Here is an 18517-nt window from a genome sequence, read left to right on the forward strand (position 1 = left end):
TCTCAACTACAAGCCATATAATCTACATAGTGTCTCCCAGCCTGACCCCAACCCCAATCTCCACTTACAGGAAGCAGATCAACAGGGGTTTGTTCCCCGATTGATCAGAAACAGCCGACTGACATTTCCATCGCTTCCCACAAGGGATCTTAAGTGTGACAACTCCCAAGCAGCTGTGTTCCTTACCCATGGCTTCACAGCTAAGAAGACATTCCAGAGATGTTCTGAACCTGTTTGCATTCCCTCCACAGGCACCATAAATGAAGTAAGCACACTTCTTAGTTTTCATGTCAAAGTAATAACGTTCAAAGCGTGCTTTGCAACGTCCAACTTTTTTGGGCAGTTTGCACTTTGGAGGGTAATAAGCAGATACTACGGGGAAAAAGAGAAACAAAATTTATATAAATCTTATCTCTGGAAAAAACATAGAATATTGTTACAAATACAGAGATAAAGGGAGAGCTGTGGTGCTTTTGATATCTCTTTAACTATCATGGCTGCACCAAACTACAAATCCCAAGGTTCCATCAGAAGAAGCCATGAGAATTAAAGTAGAACAAACTGCTGCAACTGCGGAGGATAGATAACCTTCAGGACTAACCATTTATTTCAGCATAACGTTTCATGGATGACAGCCAGCTTCTTCAGATATTAAAAGGTACGATCCTGGTATTTTTAAAAGACCATTCTGTGGCTTCCAGCTCTTTATTCTTCATTCTAGGGAATGATTTCTTCATTCTGGGAAATAATGGTGCGGTACAGACCGTGCAAATGTGCCGTGCTGGCACTGATTTTAGGGTTAGGGACCGCACAGCAACCACACACGGGCATCACCATAGTTACATAAGCGCCACACAGTGTCCATACGGCCCTATGGCGTAAAAAGAACCCATTTTTCCCAGGTTCTTTTTCCTCCAGAGGAAGCCGTGTGTTTGGCGGCTGCAGCTTCCCTCTGGAGGAAATTAAGCCGCTGGCAGGCTGCCCTTTTCGGGCCGTCTGTCCCACGCCAACATTATCTGGACTGTGTTATAGTGGTTATTTTGACAGATGCTTAACATTGTAGAGGAAATAATCCAACTGAAGGTATAAATTAATACAGTTCCTGCAATAGCCCTTTAGTTTAATCTAGTACAGTATAACCTCGAAGTAAATCTACAGAAGAACTGTTAGTTTATAGTGAAGTTTAGGGGGCAGGTGTTGATTTTAAGTCTCTGTCCTGGCCAGTTTATTACTATGAGGTGCCTAACTACACGACTAAAACCCTCCTTTTCCCACCAGACATTTAAGTTATAGAATCACAGGAGCATAAAGTTAGAAGTGGCTCTTCAAGGCTCCCCTAGTCCAACTCCCGGCTCCATGCAGGAGCTCTGGTTAGTGCAACCCCAGCCAATACCTGACCAGCCTCTTTTTGAAGACGCTCAGAGGATGCCTCCCCACCGCTCTAGGCAACTACCGGTAGTACATTGATGAAGCATTGGTGAAGAAATTCACTAACATCAGTGTCAAGAAGTTTTTCCTTATGTTCAATCAAAACCTACCCTCCTGTAACTTCAAACCATTCAGCTTAGGTCTACCTCTGAAGCAGCAGAGAACTAGCCTGCAATCCGCTCTTTGTGTCTGCCCTTGAGGTATTTAAAGAGGTGAAGTCATTTCATCCCTCAATCTTCTCTTCACCAAGCAGAACACACCAGCTCCTTCCTCATTGGTTTTGTTCTCCATACCTTTTATCATCCTCATTGCCCTTCTCTCAACTCACTCCAGTTCATCCATGCCCTTCTTAAAATTAGGTGCCCAGAACTGACTGCAGTGTTCCAGATGAGAACCAGCCAGTGCAGAATATAGTGAGACTGTTACTTCACTCAACTTGGAAACTATACTTCTATTAATGCAGGCTATGATAGCATTTGCCTTCCTTGCTGCAGCATCACATTGCTGGCTCATGTTTAACTTATGATCAACAATAATCCCTAAATCCTTTTCATATGTAGCACTGCTGACCCAGGTGCCTCCCATCCTATACCTATGTGGCCTAAATGTAGAATCTGGCATTTGTCTCTGTTGAATTTCATTTTAGCCTAGTTTTCTAGTTAATCCAAGACCTTTTGAATTTTGTTCCTGTCTTCCAATGTGTTAGCTGCTCCTCCCAGATCTATCACACACAGATTTGGTAAGGATTGCCTCCATCCCATTATCTAAAGCATTGATTAAAACACTGAACAATATTGGTCCCAGGACAGACCTGTGTGGCGTTCCACTTGAGACCTCCTTCTGGTCTGAAGCACAGCCATTGATGACAATTCTTTGAGCATGATTTTCCAAGCAATTATGGGTCTATCTGATGGTGTTTCCATCTATTCCATATTTAGTGAGTTTTCTAATCAAAATACTACGTGGACCTTATCAGATATTTTGCTCTACTCAATAACATCCACAACATTCCCACCATCTACATGAACTAATGATGCAATCAAAAAAGTATATAAAGTTAGTTTGGCAGGATTTGTTCTTGACAAATACATGCTGGTTCTTACTAATCACTGCATTGGCATCAAGATACTTGCAGACTCCTGTACAATCTAATATTTTCCTGGTATCAAGGTCAGGCTGACTGGCCTGAAGCTTTCTGGGTCTTCAATCCCCCCCCCCTTTTTTTTTTTAGATATTCTCCAAGATTTCTTTATAAATGATAGTAAGTTGTTCTGTGAGAATGCCAGCAAGTTCCTTCAACACTCTGGGATGCAGTTCATCTGGCTCTGCAGACTGGAAATCGTTTAGGTTAACTAGGGCCCCAAAAAGATAGGCCAAAAGAAGCAGCTTCAGGCTGCATTGTGGTTGTGGCATTTAGCTGATGCACATTCCCAACGCTGCCTTGAAGCCACTTCCAAGCCACGCTCCAGTCCAAAGCAAAAAGGAGCAATTTAAAACTGACTCCTGCAGCAAGCGGCTTGGAAGCAGGCCATACAGTCATTGTAGGCTCAGCCCAGCCACGGCCAGACCGGCTTTCGGACACTCCTTTTAGCCCATCTGCTTTGCCCCTAAGTGATTCCTGAGTAACTCCTTATCAGTCTTGATTTGCAAGGAAGATTCCTTACAAAGGTCTCTTTGGACACATGGAAGCACACACTCCGCTTGGGAGGGGGAGTAGAATAGGGGCAAACAAATGGAAACTAAACCCAGACAAGACAGAGGTGCTCCTGGTCGGTCAAAAGGTAGGTCAGGGACCAGGATGGGGTTACACTCCCCCCAAAATCTCAGGCCGGCAGCTTGGCTCTCCTCCTGGACCGAACTCCGAGGCTGGATGCCCAGATTCAGCAGTGGCCAAGAGCACATTTGCACAGCTAAAACTACTGTAGTCAACTGCGCCCATTCCTTGAGATGTCATCACATCTGGCTAGGAGGCTGACATAGAACTTGACTACATCCCATTTGGACGACTGAAACGCACTCCACATGGGGCTGCCTTGGAAAACCGGGAGCTTCCTCAGCTTCAAAATCCTGTCCTCCAAAGACTGACCGGGGCCAGTTATAAGCCCCTTGTGAAAAGAGCTTCATTTGGGTACAATTCCAAGTCTAAAGCCCTGTCCAGTTGGGCCCTGACCACCTCTCCCTATACCAACTTGTCCGAGGCCTAAGCTTTTCATGGGGAGGCTTCCTCTAGGACTCCCTTGCGGAAGACCTGGCAGAGAGCCTCCTCCAGGGATGCTCCTACACTTTGGGACCTTTCCGCAGAAAGCCAGGCCAGATCCCTGCCTGCCTGCCTTCCTTTTTCTTTTGCAGGAGGCAAAGGCAGTTCTATACAAACTATACCAACTTGTCCGAGGCCTAAGCTCTTCATGAGGAGGCTTCCTCTAGGACTCCCTTGCTGAAGACCTGGCAGAGAGCCTCCTCCAGGGATGCTCCCACATTTTGGGACTCCTTTCCGCAGAAAGCCAGGCCAGATCCCTGCTTGCCTTCCTTCCTTTTGCAGGAGGCAAAGGCAGTCCTGTTTGCGCAGGCTTTTCATACATAAATAGCAGGGCTTTTTCTTGGGAGTGGTTTGTTGCTCTTTTAACTTTGGGCTGTTTTAAAAACGACTTTAATGTGTTATAAGGTGATTTTCATGGAGTTGAAATTCTATTGCAATTTTTTACAAATTGACTGTTTCTGAAAGCTGCCTTGGGTCCCACTCTGGGAGAAAGGTGACATATAAATGAAAGAAGTAAATGAAATAGTAAATCTTACCAAATTCCAGGAGTTCGCTGAGGAGAATGAAGAGGACAATGCAATTGCACCGCATGGTTCCGTTTGATGTGAGATTTGGTGCACAGTGGAACCACTTTTTATTGTTTGCTAAGGGGAAATAGAAGATGGGCATTGAGGCCGCTAGAACAAGTGTCCATAGTAGGAACACACTGGAGCTGGTTGACTTTGTTAGCTCTCTTTGCCTGGAATAAGTTCCTGGTCTACAATGAATACTATGCCATTCAGCTAGCACCCAATGGTCAAAGCAGAGGAGGCAGCGCCCGCTCTGGAGGAAGGAGCACAACTGGCAGCTGAGATGTATAGTGGACACCCCTCATTTTGAAATATTCCAGTCACCATTTAATTATTGTTATAATCAGATTATACATATGATATCATTAATATTGTTCATAACTATTACTATTATAGTTAACCTCCTTATAATTGTTAATGCATACACCACACGTACACAGCTGCCTTATTCTTATATCCGCCTAAAGAAAGCAAAAACTGTTAGACTGAATTGTAGAATGCGTTGTATTTTAAAATGCATCCTGGTTTTTTATTTCACTTCAAGTTCATTGTGTTTCTAGTAATTTTTGCTTTTTTCAGCTTAAGGAATATTAGACAATGCAGCTGGCAGCTTTTCTCACACACCTAGCAGTTTATTGCACACTAAAAATAAGGTGACTTCCCCGGCCAGGATACAGTCACATTAAGGGATGCTTATCAGGAATGATCACATGAGAAATTGTACCAACGCTGCCAGTCAACTGCATCCTGGCTGCCACCTGGGTACCAGCCATGCTCACCGCCCGCTTTTCAAATGGGAGTGTCCCATGTTTGCAAATGGCCGGCGACATGGCTGGGAGCTGGGATGCGATCGCCTGGTGACGTTAGCAACAATTTCTGTCAGAATAATTCCTGATTGCGTCCCGTAATGCGACTGTATACCGGAGCAAAGGTAAGTCGCTCTATTTTTAGTACGATAACTCCCTTGATGCTCTTCCCAGCTTTGGCTGCCTGAAGACAGGACGAGCCAAGGGGGGGGGGTCGTGGGTCCGGCACCCCCCTCCGTTAGATAAAATCAATGGTGTGTGCTGCTGCGCCGCCGCACCCAAGCCCCATTATAATGTGGCACTTAGTTCTGGACCCCCCCTTCCCAAAATCCTGGCTACATCCTGCTGAGGAGCAATCTCACTCTGCCTAATGGTAGAGACAGGTCTAAAGGACGTATTGTTACTTCCAATTATTTCATAAACAATGCACTCTATAGAAAGGCAACATAAGAAAAAAGAGGGTCAGGGGAATGACAATGAGTGTCCAAAGAGGCTTACTTATCTGTCTGACAAACATAGAGACAAAGGCACGCTTCTGCTTTTAATTTTTTTACAAGGAAATGGCAAACCGGTTTCCCAGTGCTGAGCCATTTGGTCCTCAAGGACTGACTACAAAGGAAAGACAAATAAATCATTCACAAAACAAATAAACTTCCTTCAGGTAGTTGCTTTCTGAGTGGGCTCAGTTTAAACATCACATGCTGCGTTCAATTCAGATTCAAAGAGCCTTCAGAGAAATGGTCTCCTCGAGGGGGAATCCAGTAGAACCATTCAGCATCTGCCCTAGTTGCTCCTCTAGCCTGGCTCAGCTGGGAGGCTCAGTGTCCAAGGATTTCTGGGTACGTTTCCAAGCACTCGTAGACAGAACTAGATCAGTGATTCTCAAACTTTGGACCCCCAGGTGTTGGGACTTCAACTCCCAGAAGTCCAAACCATCTGGAGGACCAGTCCCCTGGCACTTGTCCCAGGGCTAGAAGCTGCAGCTGCTTTTAGTTAAGCTTCACAGTGCAGTAGTCACTTTAAGAGCAGGGCTTTTACAAGATGAAAGACTGACATGATGTATTAACATTATCATCACACACTAAGTGTAATATTCATTGAACGGGGTACATTGTCAGCCAGTGGAAATGTTGACAAGAAGTCTAACATACAATGATGAGATCCAACAGGAAATGGCCCAGGGAGATCTCTTCTGTCCATATCCCTATCTCCTTTGGGCCATTGCTGTCAACAGACTCCACCACCTCCTTTCCACCTTGTATCGCCCTCACTTTCTCCCTCAGTGATGGCACCAGAATGAGGATCAAATGCATCCTTTGCCTGGGAAAATACTTCTTTGGACTACACTTCCCAGAATTCCAAGCAGCATGACAGCATGTTTCCTATTTGAGAGAGGAGACTTAGGTGAAGCAAGTTAAGAAGTTAAAAGGTGATATGATAGCACTGTTTGGATATTTGAAGGGATGTCATAGTGAAGATGGAGCAAATTCTCTTCTGCAGCTTTAAAGAAAGGACCCAAAGCAATGGCAAACTACAGAGGTCCTACTTCAGCATTAGGAAAAACCTCCTGACAAAGGTGTTATCACACAGGGCACATACTGCTGCCCAAACGCTGCCCAAGTGTTTCCAAACGTTTCAGAAGCGCCAGAGTGGGATCAATCCGCCACGTTTCTGAAACGTCATAGTAGCTTCCCGCTTTCCTTCCGCCGCAGAAGCGTTCGTGGGAAGCCTCAGAAAAGCCATTTTTATTAACAGGACTTTCGTTAATAAACATGGCTTTTGTGAGGCATGCCTGCGAACACTTCCATGACAGAAGGGAAGCGGGAAGCCTCTATGACGTTTCAGAAGCGCAATGGATGATCCCACCTCTGGGGCTCTGAAACGTTTGGGAAACACTTGGGCAGTGGTAAGTGCCCTATGTGATAAACTCCTAAGAGCTATTCGACCACAGAAGAGGCTGCTTCCTTGGAGTCTGGTGGAGTCTTCCTCTTTGGAGGTTTTAAACAGAGGCTGGATGGCCATTGCTGGGAGTGCTTTGACTGTGTATCCTCATGGCAGAATAGGGTTGGACTGGATGGCCCTGAGGTCTCTTCCAACTCTAGGATTCTGAGTGCAAGTTGACTGGACCACAGCCAAATGGCCACATCAAAACATATTTGGTTTTCTCTATGTGGCAGCTATGCCGACCAAGAACAACATTTTTAAAAATAAGGAGCACTAGAAATTTACTAAAGGGATTACATAGATGCTTCCTATATATTAAATTATTCTCTTTTATGCCTGGATATGGTTAGATTATATGTTCTTGTGAACTCTGTTTCTGGGCAGGAGGAAGTACCCACTTGTGGGGTTCCTCGGGGGCTTTGGTCCCGATGTTTATTTACATCTATATGAAGCCGCTGGTGAGATAATAGGAGTTATGGTGCTGGGTGTTATCAGTATGCTGATGACACCCAAATCTATTTCTCCGTATCTCGTTCGTCGGCCTCAATTCCGATGGCATCTCTCTCTCAATGAATGTCTTCAGGCGGTAATGGGCTGGATGAGGAAAAACAGATTGAAACTGAATCCAGACAAGACGGAGGTGCTCATGGTGAGCGGCCCCGAAACCAAGAATTGGTTGCAACCTCCAGTCCTGGATGGGGTCACACTCTCCCCAGCGACTGTGTTCGCAGTCTGGGGATTACCTTGACTCATCGCTCCTGATGACAAATCAGGTAAATGCGACGGTCAGGAGTGCCTGTTATCAGCTTCGGCTGATACGCCAGCTGCCGCCTTTTCTGGAAGTAAGGGATCTCGAGACGGTTGTGCACACGCTGGTAACCTCACGCCTTGACTTCTGTAATGCACTCTACATGGGGCTACCCCTGTGCTTGACTCGAAAATTACAGCTGGTTCAAAACATGGCAGCCAGGCTTGTGTCAGGTACACTAGGAGGGACCACATTACTCCGGTTTTGAGGTCCCTCCACTGGCTGCCTATCAGCTTCCGGGCCCAGTACAAGGTGTTGGTTATCACCTTAAAAAAGCCTAAATGGCTGGGTCCAAGCTATCTTAGGGCCGCCTCCCCCGTACAACCCCCCGCGCTCTCCGGTCCTCTGGGAGGAACTTACTGCAGCCTCTAAAATCAGGCTGTGTGGCAACCTCCCAGAGGGCATTCTCTGCTGTCGCCCCCAACTCTGGAACGACCGCCGGATGAGATCCTGCAGATAACATAATGACACAGCTTAAAAAAGCGGTCAAGATGGGATCTCTTCCGGCAGGCCTTTCCAGATTAACCATCCGGCCCAGGTTCCCAGGTTCCCTGATTCCCTCATTCCTCCCGTGGCCCCATCTATGATGGTTGAGGATACAACAGAGGGATAGCAGGTTTTTTAGTTTTAACTGCTGTTTTTTATGCTGGAATTGTGTTTTTAATATGTTAACTGTTTTAATACTGTCTTAAGGGGGGAGGGATAAAGTGTTTTAATTGTCAATTTTTAATTTTACTGTTGTTAACCGCCCGGATTGGTTGCCAGAGGGCGGTAATACAAATAAATATTATTATTGTGTTGTTATTTTTATATTATTATTATTTTATTCTGCTTATAAAATCACTTCTACTACCATACCCCGAACTATTACCTTTTCAACCAAGTTTCCAGAACCCAGTGGACATCCTGAATGGGAGGATCCTGTGAATTATCGTTCCCAAAGTAACTCTGCCAAGTTCTATGTCTACTGGCATCAGCAGAAGAGTGCATTTCGACATATAAGGTCAGGAAAGGTCTGTCGAGTAGGGAGCACTCTGGTCAGAAGATGTCAAGATGTGACTATAGCCTGGAACTGGGACAAAGGTGACAAGGTTTGGGAGACAACCACTCCAACTTTGAGAGTCTGAGCACAGGAAGCTGGTGACAGAGGGACAGGAGGCAAACCATCAGGCTTCAAATCTGCAGAGTCACAGCTGTCAGGGTGACAGGAACGGTGATGTCCCAGGAGCAAAGATGACTCCAAAGCCCAGGAGGGGATGTGTATCTCAGAGTGTGAGTTGGGTTGCTCAGTGAATGAGGGTTGCATATAGGAGTCTGGCGATGCATTTTGACAGTCGGTTTGTACAGATCGGAACCAAAAGACCAAGACCTCTTTGTGGGAACACAGCTGTTCAGCAGTTCTTTTTCCGTCCAGCAGCTGCTTGGCGTGGGAGGTTTTCCCTTGCCCTGCACAGAGCTACACGCAGAGGCCTTCCAGTGGCATCCTGTTCATGTGTGAGACGGAATTGCTGTGACCAAAAAATCCACAGCAAACTCAGTTAGATCTGAACGTTATTATGTAAAGAACTAACTAAGTAAGAAGCATTCTTGGTCACGTCTTTGAAAAGTCAAAGCACACAAGGAAAAGCCCATTTTAAAAGGACACATTCCCCCCCACCCTTTTTTCCCCTCCTCCCAGAGGTTCTCTCCATAACACCCACCATCCCCACCCCCCCCACCAGCAGCGGATGTGGAGCCCTAATCAAAGCAACATAATGCGACACCAGTTGGTCCGCGGATCCCTCTGTCTTGTAAAAGCTATTCATGCTTGATTGGTGGCTTGTAACCTGTGGAACCCTCTCTCAGTCGGAATTCTTCCTCAGGGTGGGAAAGAAGATTCCTTGTCTTGTTAGCCTATGTTTGCTTACGTGACACCTTGATTACAAATCATGGCCGCAGATGGGCATTTCCCATAATGCTTATTCAATTGAGTCCCACAGATACATACTTTTATTTAATCCATATATATATATTATATATATATATTGCTAAGACACTCTAATACTATATTATATATGATAGTATATACATATATGTAGCTGTAGATATATGTTCCCTACAAATATGAATCAACAGCTGACCCTCTGCCTCACAATATTCCAACAACAACAAGGTAAAATGGGAATATATATCATCAATATGCATGTAATAATTCACTTAGACGACTTATCTAAACTCTTTACACCATCAAGACAGAACCCAAGAATGAATGAAAGGGTTCTGACACCATGTGCCTGTCTTCTGCATGTTGCAGTGTTAATCCTGTCTACATGCCCCAAACAGGGTCATATTCAAGAACAGAATCACAAAAGCCGAAGAACAAGGAGGTTTATGGGTCAGCATGCAAAGCCTGCACAACAGGATGAAAACTCTCACGGTGCACCTAATGTGTCTGTTTTGTGCAACCCATGGCAGGTGAATGGGGCTGAACATGTTACACGGCCCGAGTCTGTGCTGTAGCTCTCAAGTTAACCTGAGGAGAAGTGAAAACCATCACATCGAGATGGATCTGGAGAGAGGGCAGAGCTGATTCAGTGAGGAAAGTTTTGATTTGGGCGGGGATCAAATTGCGCAAAGCTTTTGACTTTGCAGAGCAAAAAACTATCAATTCCTCTAAAAGAAATGAAAATGCTCCAACATTGATTGTCCAATACACAGCCTAAGGCCACTGTCAAAAAGATTATGAAGAACATATTGTCTTCCGGGGTAAGGGGTCAGCCAAGATGGCAGTTATCACCATTTTAATTTATACCACGAACATAGCATGCAAAAAGTGAGATTAGAAGTGGAAGGAAGGAGATGTGAAAATTGGAGGAAGGAAACATAATAACTTAAGATAGGTAGGTACATCAACTATGAGCAAAACAACAAGCAAAAATAGCAAAGACTTGGATGACTGAAGGTGAAAATTATGGAAGAAAGTGCAAAAAGCAGAAGTACAAGTGAAAATAATAATATCAATAATAATAAATCTTTATTTCTATAACCGCTTTCCTGGGATCAAAGCGGTTTACAATCAAAGCATCTAACAGCACAGGATTTACAATATAAAATACAATCAGAAGTACAGTTAGGTTAAAACACATCATATAAAAACAGTTAAATCTCGAGATCACAGTTAACATCCTAATACATTTCACATTACAAGAGGGGGATAGGAGGATACATTCTCTATGATGGGTCAGGAGGGTATGCCTAAACACAAATTAGTTTTCAACTTTTCTTGAAAATGTCAAGGGAAGGACTGAGAGCGAATCTCTTCAGGAGTTTATTCCAATGTGTAGGAGCAATAGAATAAACGCTCATTGGTGAGTTGCGGACAGTCTCACCCTGGGATATTCCAGTTGGTATTTTGCCTTTGCCTGTTTGTCTGAGAGTGTGGGGTGGATTATGTAGGGAGAAGCGTTCCCTCAAGTAACTCGGGCCCAAGCCATTAGGGCTTTAAAGGTAATAACCAACACTTTGTGATTGAGGCCCGGAAGCTATCGGCAGCCAGTGAAGAGATTTTAGTAGTAGAGTATGGGTCCAACCTAGAGGTCCCAGTGACCAATCGGGCTGCAGCACTTTGAACTAATTGAAGCTTCCGAACCTGGTACAAAGGTAGCCCCATGTAGAGCGCATTACAGAAATCCAAGTGAGAGGTACCATGCATGTACTACTGTTTCAAGGTCATTTTGGTCCAGACAGGGGCGCAGCTGGCGTATCAGCTGAAGCGGGTACCAAGCACTCCTGCCATCGCATCCACCTGGGATGATAACTGTAGGATGAAGTCCAGGAAGAGTAATTATTATTATTATTATTATTTGCAGAATCCAAATCAAATCATCTCCGACAGAGGCCATCTAGCCCTGCTTAAAGACCTCCAAGGAAGGAGACTCCACACCTCTGGGGGAGTGTGTTCCACTGTCGGACAGCCCTTACTCAGGAAGTTCTTCCTAATGTTGAGGTGGAATCTCTTTTCTTGTGAGCTGCATCCATTGCTCCAGGGTCCAGTCCTCTGGGAGCAGTGAAAACAAGTCCAGCTCCCCTCGTATGGCATCCCTCAATATTTAAACAGGGCTATCATATCACCTCTTAACCTTCTCTTCTCCAGGCTAACAATCCCCAGCCCTTAAGTCGTTCCTCCATAGGACATGTTTCTAGACCTTCACCATTTACTTGCCCCTTTGGACACGTTCCAGTTATTCAACATCCTTTTTGAAGTGTTTTGCCCAGAACTGGACACAATATTCCAGGTGGGCCTGACCAAAGCAGAATAGAGTGGCACTATTACTTCCCTTGATCTAGATATGATCTTTTACGGATGCAGCCTAAAATTGCATTGGCCTTTTTAGCTGCCGCACACACTTTCACTCATGTTTAGCTTGTAGTCTACTTGGACTCCCAGATCCCTTTCACACATGGGCCGTATCAGATGAGTGTGGAACTGAGGGTCCTTCTGGCACTGGGCGATTCGATTCCGCGTTATTTCGCAAAGTACTGTCATACCTGGGAGTCCTTCCGCATTGGCAGGATTAAATTGGCCAATCGCCATTCGCCGCGAAGTGCATTCCATGTGCAGAATGTTTTTGTCACAACCGGTGCTCATCAACATGAGGATTGGCCGATTCGTATCGGCCGCCTCGCACATGCTCAGTGGTGCCCTGCATGGGTTGCAACCTTAAACGCTTCCGGGTGAAAGGGAGGTCCCGTCAGACAGCCCGTAAACAGCTGGAGAGCCAGCTCATGCACATTAACAATCGCGATACAACGGCCGTCACTGTTTCTCCTCTACATTCCTGCTTGGTTTTAACGTTACAATGACCTTCCTTGCAACAAATTAGCAATGCCCGGTTACGTGTTGTGTGTGTGTGAGTGTGTGAGTATGTATTCTGGGGGGGGGGGGGAGGAGCTGTTCCAGCGGCTGTCAAAGAGGCTGGATGAACCATCTAAGTAAATGGGAAGTGCTTTGATTAAGAGTTCCTCCTCCTCCTCCCGCTTGTGGATCCAGCCTGGGCTGCATCCCAAGCAGGGAAAGGCGCGGGGCCGCTAGTGCGGCGATCGCCGCCGTTCCAACGGCCGTCCTCCCTCCTCCGCCCTGGCTTGAGAGGCAGCCTAGGCTGGCTCACCAAGCCGGGAGGAGGAGGAGGAGGCTGCTGGAACCGCGATTCCAGCGGCCCCCGCGCCTCTTCCCTGCCTGGGATGCAGCCAGGGATGCCTCTCAAGCCGGGAAGGAGGAGGAGGCGCTGATGAACCGCGATTCCAGCGCCCCCCGTGCTCTCCTGCTGGGATGCAGCCAGGGATGCCTCTCAGCCGGGGAGGAGGAGGGAGGCGCTGGAACCCACCGCCCCCGCTCCCTGGACACTGAGTGAAGGCAAGAGGAAAAGACCCACCGGAAGTAAAATTGGAATCTGAGGGTCTTGTCGATGGAATTCAGGACGGGTAGTCACACCGACGATTCGCACTGAGTCGAACAGAGCTCCAATCCCGGATATCGCCAAGTCCCCTACAGCGCACTGGCCAACACGCTCCAAAAAGAGGAGCCAGTACGCATTCAGTTGGCAGCTCGCGCATTCACGTGAGTGCGATAGGGCCGTCAAATGTTGGTATGATGGTATTGTGGCGAAATAACGCGAATTCGAACCACCCAGTGCGCAAACACCCCAGTTCCCACACTCCATCTGATAAGGGCCATAGTCTCGGGCGAGCCATGTGTCTCCCATCCTATATCTGTAACTGAAAGTTAATCTTAACTTGCTCCATCTTTAGTAGTGATATCCTTTCAAATATTTACACAGTGCTAGCCATATCACCTCTCAGCCTTCTCTCTCAGGCTAAACAAACTGAGCTCCCACAGACTTTCCTTTCCCTTTCAGACACACTCGCGCATGTCAGCATCCTTCTTGATTGGGGGGACCAGACTGGCCAGCGGTCAGGTCTGACAAGGAAGAATAGACTAGGCCATAGTTGCTTCACTTGATCCCTTTTGATTTATAATGTCAGACTTCTGTTGAGGCAGCCTGTAATGGTCTTTTCCCACAAGAATGGAGCCTCTCAATCTCTGCTTCCTATTGTGTAATCTATTTGGTGTTTTGGTGCCAACTGTCCTGGAACCGGCTACACTGGCTTAAAGAGGAAGTATTGCTAAGGAACAGATTGTTGACCTTGCGAACGTCTTTTCAGTTGCTCTTCAGCTTTGCTTTTCTATGGCCCTTTTCACACTGGGATTTTTTGAGCACAGAAGTAGGGTGAGTTTCGCATCGGCCAATGTGTATTCATGTTAATTCGCACTGATTGTGTCCTCCTTCCGCGGGGGTTGCGAACTGTGGTGTGTACACATATACATGCAGCATTACACTTTGAGCTGTACCAACTGCATTCATAGATGTAGATGAGGAGATAGAAAGATAGATAAGATAGATAGAGGATAAAAACACTCATACAGAGCAGAGTGTGTGTACACATATAGAGACGGATTACACTTTTGGCAGTACCACTGTGGGTGTGTGTGTATATGATATATATAAAAACAAGCATGCAACAGATGTGTGTGTACACAGATAACTACAAGCATCACACTTTGCCTGTAACCACTAATGTGTGTGTGTGTGTGGTATATAATACACATACACACACATATATACACACACAGACACTTAATCAGACAGATGTGTGTGTTACACATAGAAAATATGGCATATACTTTTTGGCTGTGCCACGTGTGTGTATATTTATCTAATATAGGTATGTGTATGTGTGTGTTGTATATATGTATAATTGTGTGTGTGTCTATATATATGATAGATACACACATGCACACATGCCACCAAACATATGCCTGAAATGTCCGGATTGTGTCTCCTTCATCTAACATGAGCACATGTCCTGTATAAATGTGTTTTATGTACTGCTGTACATGCACAATTACACTTTGGGGCTTACCACTGCATATTCCTCTATACATGTGCACATTAGTATATCATATCACACTGTTCGTATGTTATGTGTGTGGGTGTGTGTAGGTATAGTATATATATATATATAGTGTGTGTGTTCTTATGACATTGGCCACGGTCACACCCCAATATTCAATCTATTAATTGTTGTCAAACAGACCCTATACTGTATGTAATGGCCATATGCGTCTGCTTTCCCTTGGAAACTCGAAAGGGAAGGAAATAGCTGGTTAAAAAAAAAAAGGGATGGGGATGAAAAGGCAGCAATTCTCGCGATATTACGTGCTAAACAGTGGACCTCATTCTTCACCCCGGAAGTTAAAAAGGTTGCGACCCGTTCAGAGCCCCACAGAGCATGCGCGAAAATGCCGATTCGAATCAGTCAATACACATTGTATTGGGCTGGTGTAGTAATCCAATCTGCACTCGCCTCAATTTGCCTGAATACGCATCACCCGATTCGAACTGAGTCCGCAACCCCTCAATTTGGAAGGCCGCCCAGGTGTGAAAATACAGTGCGATATAACGTGAATACGCATCGGCCAATGCGTATTCTGAGCTCACAAGTGTGAAACAACAATGTGATAGAATGTGAATACGCATCGGCCAATGCGAACTGACCCTACTTCTGCGCTCAAAAAATCCCAGTGTGAAAAGGGCCTATCTCTCTCCGCTGTCTGATTCTGCTCTGGTTCCACTGGCCATCAAGTCCCCTAGGATTACCAAGCAGTCCCATTTTGGTGTGTGGTCCATTTCTTCTTGGACTTCATCACAGACATTTTTGATTTCTTCTTCCTCCGCTCCTGTAGTTGGCAGATATGCTTGGATTATGGTAGTGTATACTGAGGCCTTTTAGTATTCCATACTTCCATATTCTTCAGAGTTTGGGAAAACGTAATTTCTTACAGTAATTTCCAAAGACAGGCAAAAATTACTGTTTACAGTTACAGATTTTAAAAGTGAATAAATTTCTACTTCTCAAAGGTATGAATGCTTCAAGGTCCTAGCCTCTAGTGCAAAGCACAATTTTGTCACCTTAACATCCACAACAAAGCAGTTGTGAGATATCCCTCCTTCACTATTTAGTGGAGCTGCACCCTCATCATCATAGGACTGAGAAGTTAGGTCCAAAACACACTGCAGAAATAATCCAGTTTGAGACCACTTTAACTGCCCTGGCTCAATGCTAGGAAACTCTGGGAATTGTAGTTTTATGAGATGTTGAGCTTTCTCTCTCAGGGAGCTCTGGTGCCACAATAAACTACAATTCCCAGGATTCCATAGCACTCAGCCAGGGCAGTTAAAGCAGTCCCAAGCTGGATTATTTTTGTGGTGTGTTCTGACTTAGACTGCAAAAAGAAGTGAGGTTATCTCTTGTATACAGTTGAAACATAACTCAGCTACACTTTGTTACTGGAAAAACATATTTAGCAAATCACTTATTTGTAACTAATTAAACTTTCAAGCTCTGATAAGTCCTATTAAGAGAGGTTTTGTGGATGTTGTCTGGGGAATTTTTTAGACGTTCTTTCGCCTTACCTGGCCGTCTACATTCCCGAATGCAATCCTGTAGAGTCACAAAGTTATTGTTATTGCCATTACAGCCTCCAAAACTGAATGGCTTGCAGGTCTTTGTTTTGGCATCGTAATAAAAACGAAGAAAGTTTGCACTGCAAGGTCCTACATCTATTGGCAGCTCACATGTGTCACGCATAGTTTCTGAGAAGAGGGAAAAGAAGAAATTGTTATTATTATTATCATTATTATTACTACTACAGTTATTTGTATCTTGCTCTTTTCCCAGGACTGGGACTCAGAGCGGCTTCACAGCATTAAAAACAGTACAATTAAAAACATTTTTTAAAAGTGTACATTAAAAAGGAATTAAATTATTAAGGTATTAAAACAGATAGTTATTAAAAGAATAAAACATGTTTTAAAAAGATAAAGCTGTATCGAATTTTTAAAACGGTGCAGTATCCCAGGCTGTCCTTATAGCAATTCCTTGAACTATATTTTGCAGCATTCCAACTTAGTCAGATCCCTCATTTAATTAAAAAAGATCAGAGCATAAACTGGGCTAACATGGAAATGAATGGCCAACCACACATCAATCTTGCTTTGTTCTTTAACAAAACCCACTCCACAAGTAATTAAAAACATTCAAAACCCATGGCTACAAATGTCAGATATTGTCAAGATGGAAGCAAGTTCTAGCACCAGATACCTCTCCTATTTGCCCCTTCCTTGTCCACAGATCTTTCTATTCCCCAGACAAATCCAATCAATTCCAGGGATGGGAACAACAAGGTGTATATTTTGTCCAAGACCTCTTTCGTAACGGCAGGCCAAAAGTAACTGAGGAACTAACTTTAGATTTAGAGCCATTAAAGGTTAGTTGGCTTCATCTCCATCAGATAATTGCTTTTACACACAAATGAAAGGAAAGAGGAGGACCACCAAGATCACTTCCCGGATTTGAGGCACAATGCATTCCTTGCTCCCAAAGCACCAAAGGACTAACATCTGTAATCTTAAACCATTTGATTGACCACTCTCACCAAAACAGCCATGGCATACAACCAAACTGGGAAACGGATTTGAATCTTTCAGTTCCCATTTCAAAACGGACTACAGTTTGGTCTTCCACCTCTTTTAAATCCAGATCAACATTGATGAGAGAAAACACCCCGGAGTTTATCACACGGGAGGAATTTCTCTTAATATCAAATGAAAAGAAAGTGGGGCCAGAACGCATTCACATGAATTCAGTAGTTCAGCAAATTTATGTGAATTCAAATTGCGTTCGAACTGACTTCCCATTGCCCGAAAACAGCTTTTCATTGCTCGAAATTGCATGTGATCACCTCTCATGCAATAACATGAAACCCCATGATTGCGTTCGGACTGACTTCCCATTGCCCAAAATTGCATGTGGTAGTCTAACATGCAATAATGTCAAACCGCATTATTGCTTTCAGATTGCCATTGGATTATACTTCCAATTTCCCTTGTCTGATAACGTCCCTTGAAAATTATACACAAGTGGTATTTGATGCCAGTGAAGCTAGCCAGAATGGTTAAAAATGTTAACTCCAAAAGTTGGTGTGGTTGTAATGATAATGGCACATTTCTACACACATGGTTAAACTGCCCCCAAATAAACACATTTTGGCAATTGGTACTTGAACAAATGTCATTGATTACCAACCAAGAAGTAAAATTATGTCCAGAAATGCTATTGTAATCAATATATGTAGACGCAAACTCAAATTTGAACTATAAAAACTTTGTGTAGAAATGGTCAGATGCTGGAAAGCAGGGGAGGTATCTTTAGAAATGTGGTGGGAAAAGGTATGGGACCTATGGTTACTTGAAAAACTGTCTGACAGAATGGCAAGTTGCGCAGGACAACCAAAATCAGGAACTCATAGACAATTGGTTCCTCCTCACTGACTTTGTAAACAACGACAAAAATGAAAGAAGACAACCTCCATCTCATCTAAGCCTTTGGTAGGACATTCTGGACTAGATTTACACAAAGACAGCAGAGGACTTTACAAGGACCACTTACATTGACAGAACCTAAGAAGGAGACCTGCAACATAATTCAAAGTTGTGAGATGAATTGTTTTATTTTGCTTTATTGCTGTGACATGTTTTGAACATAGTTCTTTACTTATAAATAATAATTATATATATATATATATATATATATATATATATATATA

The 18517-nt window shown here is 44.4% G+C and overlaps 1 protein-coding gene across 1 annotated transcript in view; it reads right to left on the bottom strand.

The window, feature by feature from the left end:
- Nucleotides 1–15264: 15264 nt before the first annotated feature.
- LOC121934859 (actinia tenebrosa protease inhibitors-like) overlaps nucleotides 15265–18517 on the bottom strand; it is an 18877-nt gene continuing 15624 nt past the window's right edge. The window contains exons 7-8 of the mRNA XM_042475757.1: nucleotides 16326–16505; nucleotides 15265–15589 (exon numbers count right to left, since the gene is read on the bottom strand). Coding sequence (XP_042331691.1) covers nucleotides 15447–15589; nucleotides 16326–16505 — 323 coding nt within the window. The 3' untranslated portion in view covers nucleotides 15265–15446. The remainder of the gene's footprint in view (nucleotides 15590–16325; nucleotides 16506–18517) is intronic.

The sequence above is a fragment of the Sceloporus undulatus genome, chromosome 6 (assembly GCF_019175285.1).
Source record: "Sceloporus undulatus isolate JIND9_A2432 ecotype Alabama chromosome 6, SceUnd_v1.1, whole genome shotgun sequence".
Classification (NCBI taxonomy): domain Eukaryota; kingdom Metazoa; phylum Chordata; class Lepidosauria; order Squamata; family Phrynosomatidae; genus Sceloporus; species Sceloporus undulatus.